At 42.8% G+C, this 9889-nt stretch overlaps 1 protein-coding gene across 1 annotated transcript; it reads right to left on the bottom strand.

The window, feature by feature from the left end:
* Window positions 1–812: 812 nt before the first annotated feature.
* LOC134759553 (uncharacterized) lies at window positions 813–9120 on the bottom strand. Its single transcript, XM_063712630.1, has 3 exons — window positions 8865–9120; window positions 5779–5903; window positions 813–962 (listed from the first exon to the last, which is right to left on the bottom strand). Exons 1-2 carry the CDS (start codon window positions 9112–9114, stop codon window positions 5866–5868), a joined length of 288 nt encoding a protein of 95 aa, XP_063568700.1. The 5' UTR covers window positions 9115–9120; the 3' UTR covers window positions 813–962; window positions 5779–5865.
* Between the last annotated feature and the right edge of the window lie 769 nt (window positions 9121–9889).

The following is a 9889-nucleotide window of genomic DNA, read 5'->3' on the forward strand; positions in this document are numbered from 1 at the left end:
ATAGATAGAAAACTTTAAAGTTTTTAACTACCACATATTATTGCCAGTCCTGGGTAAGCTGAGTCATGATGTATAAGTCCAGGTACACACAATATAATTCAAACTGTAAAGATGTAACTTTGCAGTTATATGCAAACACAACTACGTTTATCTGTATTTCAGTAGTTTAAAAGTCTCTCATTGTAGGATATATGCATTGTCCTTTCAAAGTATCCGCTCCTAGAAGGCAGTGTTGAGTAATTTGTTGTGGTAATTTGTTGTGACAATTTGCCAACTCATCAATATTAACACATTCAATTTTTTTTCTTTTTTTTTTTTTTTAGCTAGATGGGTGATATGGCAACTCAGGATTCTATCTGAATCAGCATGGTGAAGTATTTGGTGTGCTGGGGTAGTTTTTTGAACCCACTCTGCTTTTCTTTCCTTTTCCTGACACTTACCTCTTGCAATCCTAGTGAAGAGAGAAGACTGGCTGCTGTTTCTCTGCCCCTTCTCCCTGCAGATCCGTCCCAACTACTCCATCCCAACACTCCCATCTGTCCCACGTCAAGAGGCTGGTTTAGAGGAGTTTATGTGAGGATGATCTCTTCTTTGCCCCCTCTGCCTTTTCTTTCCATTTTTTTTCAGGGGAGCCCTGTACTTGGTACTTTTTCTTTGGCTTTTCACTTCTCCCAAAATAGTTATGTCTACTTTAGTCACTTCTCATAAGTACAGACACATCTTCTGTAATCTCCATCCTCTTTCCCCACTTCCTTCCAATTCTTGCCCATTTCTTCAAGAAGGGCTCTCTTCCTTAACATGCTCTCTTCCTATTTCCTTGCTCTTTTCATGAAAAAGCCAACATCTTGGCTGACAAGTCACACACCTTTGTCAAGGAAACAAACAAAATCCTCCATCCACCCTCATGAGGAGTGCTTCACAGGGGTACTCCAGCTGCTGGGTCCTTTGGCTGCAGTGTAGACCTAGAGGAAGAGAGAAGCCCAGAGACTGAGCTGGAAGAGTGGGCACAGACTTGACATTCATCTCAGCAAACAGGGTGGAGAAGGGTAAAGCCAAAGCTGGGACTGTGAGGAACAAGGTGGCCAAGAATGCAGTGTGCAGTGGAAGACGGTTTGAATACATTCCAGACATGGGAAACAGAGCACTTTAACCTACTCTCCACCCTGGCTTGTGTTGTTAACAGACAATTATTAATGGCCAGGAATGAGCTGACAGTAGCCAGTGTGGCTGAGACCTAAAACAGCGTTACAGATCAGTTAACTATACAAGTCCTGCACGGTGGATGCTGGGAGAAAAGGGAAGGAGTGGGAAGAGAAGATAAGAGTTGCGGAGTTTTAACCACTGTTGCCAAAGATAGGGGATAGAAGAGAAAGAAAAACAAGGCTCTAATCTTTAAAAAATTTCCTGAAATTCTCTTAAGAAAGTCTTTTCAAAAGTTTCCATTTACATTTCTTCTGTCTTAAACACAAATTTTAACCACAATTACTATTCAGTCAATTAAATGTTTGGTTGTACTTACTGCCTAATATTATACTTTTCTGCTCTTTCTATAAGCAATGTGTAGTATAAATTTGCTTATCTGTAGAAGTCAATTGGATTAGATAATTTCTAGGATCCCACCTAATCCCCCCAAAGTTTGTAATACTTGTATTTTCACTTGTATTTTATAAGCACTGGTAGCCCATCCTGGGAATCTAACCATCTCGGGTTTTTTTGTTGTTGTTGTTTGTTTTTTCTTACAACAGAGATTGCATTATAAGTTCAAAATAACCAACTTATAAAGAAGTAAGCAATTGGAAACTAAACTAGTTTTATGATGAATTTCTGCAAGGTATTTGAATATATTTTGAATATACAAAAGAGGATGAACTAGGTAAACTTTATAATCCTTTATACCTTAAAATTCTATAGTATCTTGTAATAAAATACAATGGATAAAGGTCTGCTTATTTTTCAGAAGAGCAGCTATTTTTAAAGTTGTGGCTCTTGAAATTATGAGTTATTATATATTCCTATTAACTTGTCTTTAAGAAACTTGTTTATAATCTCTATATATTTAAAAATATTCAAATTTCCATGCATTTAAAAGTTTCTTTAGTCTACAATACACTTCCAAAGCTTTGCATTTCATATCGCAAAATAAGGGAAATTTTAATTATATTCTGGTAATATGAATATTGTACATGACTCAGTTAATTGTAGGGCTACCACCACACAGAGTGGAAAATTTGTTAAGTATAGAATTGTTCTGAGGCAATAATAGGCGAGAATTATATTGTATCTTAGATCTTGTAGGTCATAAGCCATAATGTTATTCTTCCTCTCCTCTAAGAACATTTTAAATCTATTCTTTTGTTTGGAATTACTGAAGCATTTTAAAGTAAGAAATCTTTCCGAAAATAATAAATTAATGCTCTTTCAGTGAAATTTTCATTCAAATGTCAAAATCACTACCAACTTCCTACATTTTTTTTTCACTGAAAACTTTTTTTTAGTTTCACAAAGTGGAAATGGTTTTGGGTTTTTTTTTTTTTTTTTGTCAAAAGAATCCCCTATTTTTGCAAATGCTAAAATAATGCACTAATCATTGAAGCAGTTTTAACAACAATTTCTTAAAACCCCTTTTAAACATATATTTACTGAATTCAAGAGAAGTATAACACATAGTTGCTCCTTCCAAGGGGGCTTACTGTATACTTAGGATGAACATAATTAAGTAACTAAAGATGCATAAATAACTATAAGCCTTCCATGTGGTACCAAACAGAAGTGGAATGGGAGTTAGGGAAAGCAGAAGCTACAGAGGGAGATGGAGCTCACGGTGATCTTCAAGGAAGTTAAACTGGACCTTCAAAGATGGGAGAAACACTTGTGTCAGTATTTGTGAAACCTCCAGCACTGACTTGGCTGCTTAGAGCTATCTGCTTAATGGTCCAGACATGGGCTGTGGGACAGAGATCTTGGCCTCAAAGCCTGGCTCTCCCATGTTACCTAAACAGGTAATTTTAGTACCCCATATTTCAGTTTCCTCAGTTCTACCAGAGAATGAAGTGAATAATAGTGCATACTTTATAGCGCTGTTGCGAGGATCAGATGAATTAATACTGATAAAGTGCTACAGCACTTATTAGGTACTCGATACATGTTTGCTACAGCACTTATTAGGTACTCGATACATGTTAGTTATTATTTTCTTGCACCACTAAAATAGCATTTATCCTTGGGAGGTGAGCTTCAGCCCAGGAGTTCGAGACCAGTCTGGCCAACATGGTGAAATCCCGTTTCTACAAAAAATAGAAAAATTGGCCGGGCGTGGTGGCACACCTACAGTTTCAGCTACTTAGTAGACTGAGGTGGGAAGATCACTGGAGCCTGGGAGGTTGAGGCTGCAGTGAAAGCCATGATTATGCCACTGTACTCCAGCCTGTGCCACTGTACTCCAGAGTTTAATAGTTCTCATTTTAAAATCAAGGGGTTTTGCTCAAGGAAATCTATTTAAAAGGTATTTTGAGATCATTATTCTAAATGCATTATGAATCTCATTTGCCTCAACAGAAGATAACCATAAAAACAAATACAAGGAAAACAGTGCTATTAAATTCTAGCTATATACTGAGGCCTGCCAAGGCTCTGAGCTGAAGCCTGTTTCCTCATTGTAAAAAAAAACAAAAAACAAAAAACAGAATTCAGCAAGTATTAGAAGGATTACAGACATACTGGCACCAATTTAAATTTCCTCCTTCGAAGGACTGAAAGAATTGAAAAGGGAATAACTTGTTCAGTATGTGGTTTACTGCTATTTAATGCCAACGTGCATCTTCCATCTCGAATCATCTCAGCATGCTTCCGTACTTTGACACAGCCATCAGAAGACAATGTGAAGGAGCAGTGTTCGTTTACCATTGACTGGTCTTGTGTTCAAAGGTGTGTCATATATACTGACTGTATATTGTCAGTGGCATACATTATATTCTATTTTCCATGAATTACAACTTCCGTTAAGAAGCAGAAAAAATTATTCTCTTTCTCCAATTTTTAAATCTGAGAGCAGCCATAAAAAAGAACAGGTTCATGTCTTTTGTGGGAACATGGATGGAGCTGGAGGCTGTTATCCTTAGCAAACTAACACAGGAACAGAAAATCAAATACCTCATGCTCTCACTTACAAGTGGGAGCTAAATTATAAGAACTCATGGACATGAAGAAGGAAACAACAGACACCGGGGTGTCTACTTGAGGGTGAGGGGTGGGAGGAGGGAGAAAGGCAGAAAAGACAACTATTGGGTAGTGGGCTTAATACCTGGGTTATGAATTAATCTGTACAATGAACCCCAGTGACACAAGTTTACCTATGTAACAAACCACATGTGCCCCAGAACCTAAAATAAAAGTTAAAAAAAAAACAAAACCACAACTTGAGAGAGGAAATCTGGTTTTCTGAGAGGGGAAATACACCTGGTGATTTGGCTGTATACTGTGACACACTCTACAACACGGATTAAAATTATGAACAGGCCTGTAAAATAAGCTTCTCCCAAATCTACTCCTAACAGGTAAAAACAAAAACTAAGTCAACAACCTGAAAGAAGGCTTTCAAATTTTTTAAAAAGTGTTTTCAAAATTTAAAACCATACAAGTGATATTTATTTAAGACATCAGAAGTAGCTCTGTCTTGCCCTTACTTTTATAGATGAGGAATAAGCCTGGGATGATATTTGCAAGAGACAGAGTTAAGAATAAACACATGAATAATAGATAAAAAACAGAATTTGATATATTTCTCAGACCACTTTCCAAATGGTGTTAAAAATTCAGAATCTGGTGTATTTATTAACCCTTTGTAATTTATTTAAAAATAAATATTGTGCCTGAAAATCTAATATGAATTACTTTAGCAACATTCTAAAATTACTTCACAATTTACACACTGCTTCAAAACATATTCTAACTCTTAATATTTTATTGAAAATGTTATATATTTAATCAGAAGTAGGCATCACATATTTTAGACACTTCTATTAGGAAATACAATTCATACTAATAACATCTACAAAATACAAAATTCTGTTAGTCATATTTTCCATTTCATTTATTCAGCAAATATTTATTAAGTGACTAGTATGCATCAGCCAATGTTCTAGCCACTGAATATACAGCAGTGGATAAAAAATTCTGCCCTCCTGAAAATTACATTCGTGTCCTTTAGGCTCTTAATGAAATGTAACATGAAATGTGATTTTCCATTTATAAGAAAATTATTTTTATTTTACTATTTGCATTTGACGAAGTATTACAAAAAGAATATAGTCTCATTCCTTAGTAGTTTTTATATTCATCTTTTAGAGTGCATGAAAAGACAATCAAAACTATAAACAGAAACAAAACATTTTCCTTTGTCTTTCAGACTTCCTTCTGTTCTCCTTATTTTCACTGTTTTATAGCAAAGCCCTGGGGGCAGGGAACCATCCATGACTTACTTGTCTTTGTGTTCCAAGCATCCAGCCCTAAACCTGGCACATTCTTGGTGCTCAACAAGCTGTACTGAATAAATGAATAATTTCAATATACAGGTATTTATAATAAAATCACACCAGGAGAAACCAAAACTATTGCATGGACGTTTAACAAAAGATATCCAAAGTGGTCTGAATGGGAACTATTTGTGTTACCACATTCTTACACCTGTCTGGGATGCCTCCAAGAACACTCTAAAGCCTTGAAACTGTTTGATCTCTTTCAGAGGGCCTTCAGAGGATAATCAGGCACCATAATTGTTACCTTCCAGGATGGAATGTGAATCTCTTTGCTTTCCTCTAACAAATCCTCAGGGCGTGGGAGTGGGAGAAGACTGCGTGTGTGCTGGAGTCAGGAGGAGGTATTAGGGATGGCATGAGTGACAAAACCTGGTAAGGTGGAAAAAAAGAATCCATCATCTGACTTGTCTCAGATACAGGCGAATGCTTCAGTTCTTTTTGAGCTACCATATTGACTACAGTGTTGTCATACAGACATACAGAATTGGATGCTTAAAAGCTTAAAATTTTATCTTTCCTTCATTTTCCTTCCTCCCACCACTTCCCCCAGCACCATAGGGCATTTAAGGCAAAGTAAAGTGGGCCAAAAATGCCATTCTTAATGTGGGAAGAATACACTATCTAAATGTGCCCAGAAAACAAACAAGGATAGATTCCACTGTTTAACTGTAGAAACCAGATACAACTCAGAAGAAAAAGTATCTGTCCTAACACATTTCCTTTTCAGCATCATGTTCAGCCAGACACAGACAAGCTTGGGAAGAGGATTTAATGTTGTTTCTTCCAACTCTAGAAACAATTCCACTTGAAGGCTCAATAGTTCAGGTAAGACCACTAATTTCGTGACTCATGAATCAGTGATTATATATCTTTACGGAAAAAAGTTCTTTTTTTCTAGCTGTTCAGAACCAAGAGTGTTTGCAAAACATCAAGTTTCCACAGAGGAATTAGAAGAGAATTTTGCAGATTTCGTTGCCTGAACATTACCTTCCCCACCAGCCAAGAAATTGCCTAAATCGTCTTTAACATAACCATCTAACTTTCTCTTTAGTAGAATAGGATCCACAGCTGCAAAAACCGTGACAATTAGGGAGACTAAGAAAAACTTCCAGCAGTGATTTCTGCAGTTGAAGAATTTCAGGAATTAAGCAGACTTACTCATTTGAAATATCAACTCAACTACTCCAGACAAAACCTGTCACTAATACTGAAGAAAAAGATTTAACTTTAATTATATGTATTCCATTGTGGCATTACTCATTTCTATAACATGATTTCGCAAAAAGAAAAAAAAAAGGTTCTGTACTTTATTAAAGTCTTTGTCTTTCAATATCATCATCATCATCCTATCCATTGCTGCAACATAAAGATGTGGTTTGAAGAATTTCCCATCTCAAAGAATGCCTTGTATCCCCATCAGCGAAGTAGGCACACTCTGGGAGGCCAGCCAGGGTGTGGGAATGGCCTCCTATAAAACTGGATTTTTATGTGTATGTTAAAATGGGATTCTACCTGTCTTTGCAGTAGTTTTATATTAATGAATGCTCTCTAATCTTCAAGAACACAATGCTAAAGTTCTTTAATTTTTCCATTTTTTGCAAAGAATTGAAATATAGATTTAAAAAACAGACTTTCAAAATTTTTTTGGCAATAGCTTAAGTACTTTTTTTTTTTTTTTTTTTTTTGAGACGGAGTTTCGCTCTTGTTGCCCAAGCTGGAGTGCAATGGCACGATCTTGGCTCACTGCAACCTCCGCCTCCCGGGTTCAAGCTATTCTCCCGCCTCAGCCTCCCAAGCAGCTGGGATGTCAGGCATGCGCCACCACGCCCGGCTAATTTTGTATTTTTTGTAGAGACGGGATTTCACCACGTTAGCCAGGCTGGTGTCCAACTCCTGACCTCAGGTGATCCGCCCGCCTCGGCCTCCCAAAGTGCTGGGATTACAGGCGTGAGCCCTGGCCAGCCTAAGTACATTTTTGAAGGTGCTTTAACACTTTGGTTAGCAAAGTTTATGCAAACCAAAAAATTCTATATTGTGCCTTGGGAACTCTAATTTAACACACACCAGCACTATACTAGCGCCGTAGTTTTTCTACACCATGGACACAGAAAACATTAAACAGTAAAATAAAAGGCAGATTTTCAGGAGGTTAAAAAGGTTGGAATTAAATTACCCGGCCAGCGCGACAGTTGTCAAAGCTGTACTTCGGACTCCCTGGTTCCATTCCTCCCTCCTCCTCCCGTCCCCACGCCAGAGCGGAGGTGGGGAGGGGGCAATATGTGCAAGGCAGAGATGCTCTCCCAGCCGCCGGTTCTTGCAGCTCCGCGCACCTGCCGCCCCTTCCTCCATGCGGTCGCTGCCGCCTTCCCGCCGGACGCCTCGCCCCCCGGGCAGGGGCGCACCTGGACCACCTGCTTCCCCGCCTCTGCCCCGAGCCTGCGGGGGCCAGGGGAGCCCGGCGCGCGTTTTTTGTTTGTTTGTTTTTGTTTTTTTTTTTAAGTCAGCCTCCTAGAGGATGTTGGATTTGGCGGGTGTGCTCTTTGAAATACTATATCGGGAACCTCACACATAATTTTTTTTTTTTTAATTGCAAACCTTCCCAGTTCACTCCGCAGCTGGAGAGCAGGCCCGGGGCGGCGTCCTCCACCGGTCTCCCTCCTGGTCGTCCCCTCCCCGCGCCCGGAGCGGGACTCGCGGGAGCCGCCCACTCCCAGCGCCCACTTGGTTCCTCCCAGCTGCCGTGTGAATGGGCCGTCCTCCGGATTCCGCGGAGTGGGCGGCGCGAAGGGGCCGAGCCCCGGACCCAGCGGCCGCCCCCGCCCCCGCCCGGCGGCGGCCCACGCCGGGATCTGCGTCACTCGGCCGCGCGTGGGCGGGAGCCGGAGCGGCGAATGTAGCAAGAGCGGAATCTCCCGATGTGATAGCGCGGGGTGGGGGAGTGGAGGCGGTGGAGGCGGGCGGGGGAGGGGGAGGAGGGTGCAGCGCGCGCGGGGAAGGCAGGGGAGGGGAGGGCAGGGCGCGGCGGGGGAGGCGCTGCCGCTGCCGCCGCCGCCGCCGCCCGCGCGCCGCAGCCCGGAGGAGCCGCCGCCGCCGCTGCCAAGCGAGCGCCGTCGGGGCGGGTGGGCGGGAAGAAGCGGCGGGCCAGAGCTGGGGGGGAGCAGAGAGAGCGCGCCCACCACCTTCCCTTCCCCCCTCGATGGGAGCGGGGGCGTCCCGGCTCCCGCAGCCGCCAGAGGAGGGAGAGCCGGGGGCCGTCGCTTCGGAGTTGGGGCTGAGCAGTCCTCGGGGAGAGCGCGCCAAGACCGCTGCAGCCGCTGGCTGAGTACGTACCGGAGCGGACGGTAGCCACTCCCGGTCCGCCAAGTGCGGGACACTTTCGCGGCGGAGCGGCTGCGGGCGAACTTGGGGCGGCTGAGTCGCGGGGCCGCGCGGGCACTTTGGGGGCGGTGTCCGGGGGAGCGGGGTCCGCGCGGCCGCCGCCGGAAGGAGAGGGCGGCCCCGGGCTCGTGTGGGTGATTCCCGGAGACATTCGGTGTGCCAGGGCCGCGGGGACCGGGGAGCGCGGCCCTGACTCGTGCATTTTTCCTCCGAGAAAGGTTGGGGTGCCGAGTCCGTTCTGCTAACGGGGCTGGGGGCGTCACACGGCGCTCTGAGGAACCGCGGGGCGCTGTGTGGGTGTGCGATGTGGGTTGTGCGTGCCGGCCCCAGAGTTTTGCAGCCACCTTCGTCAGGGCAGTCTTTTTGTTTGTTTACTTTATGAAAGTGCTGCACTTACCATCTCGATTTTCTTCTTGGGTATCTTCCCTTTCCGATTGTAGTTTTCTTTTTAAAAGCGGAAGGAGAGTTTTGCATGGAAGTGGCTTACAGAAACTTGGCACTGAGGTGCAGGGAAGCCAGAAACTCTTTGTGTCTCTAAGGCCGATGAGGAATTTGCAAACACATGTGGGACATACAAGCCTTGGATGCAGAGGTGTGTGTGTGACCTTATCATGGAGAAACACTGAAAATACTATCAATCTTTGTGGTCTGCAAGTTCAGAGTTTCCAAAGCTTGAGATAGGAAATGACACTTCTGATAAGCCTGAATGTTGCAGGATCTCGGGGAAAGGGATAGTTGAGATGGAATATGCATTTGTAGATTCTGCAGACCAAGTTTTGCAGCAAGTGATCGGGAGGAATCGTAGACTTGCCTGTACTTACGCCTCGCTCCCTGAGATTCGGGAGGCACGGAAAATTTTGGGATGGCTGTTAATTTAAAATTTCATCTGAAAGAGTCGATTTGGAGTAACTTGTCACTACCAGTTGGTTTGCCAGTGACGTGTCTGCCAACTCAAAGAGTGCAAAGATCAGAAGCTG

Source organism: Pongo abelii, chromosome 11 (assembly GCF_028885655.2).
Source record: "Pongo abelii isolate AG06213 chromosome 11, NHGRI_mPonAbe1-v2.0_pri, whole genome shotgun sequence".
NCBI classification, from domain to species: domain Eukaryota; kingdom Metazoa; phylum Chordata; class Mammalia; order Primates; family Hominidae; genus Pongo; species Pongo abelii.

Bases quoted from the DNA above. Each gene is read 5' to 3' on its own strand.
- LOC134759553 (XM_063712630.1), bottom strand. From the start codon at position 9,114: ATGCACGAGTCAGGGCCGCGCTCCCCGGTCCCCGCGGCCCTGGCACAC. The intron at 5,904-8,864 runs GTACGTACTCAG...CCACCTTACCAG, and splicing joins AGTGGCTACCGTCCGCTCCG to GTTTTGTCACTCATGCCATC.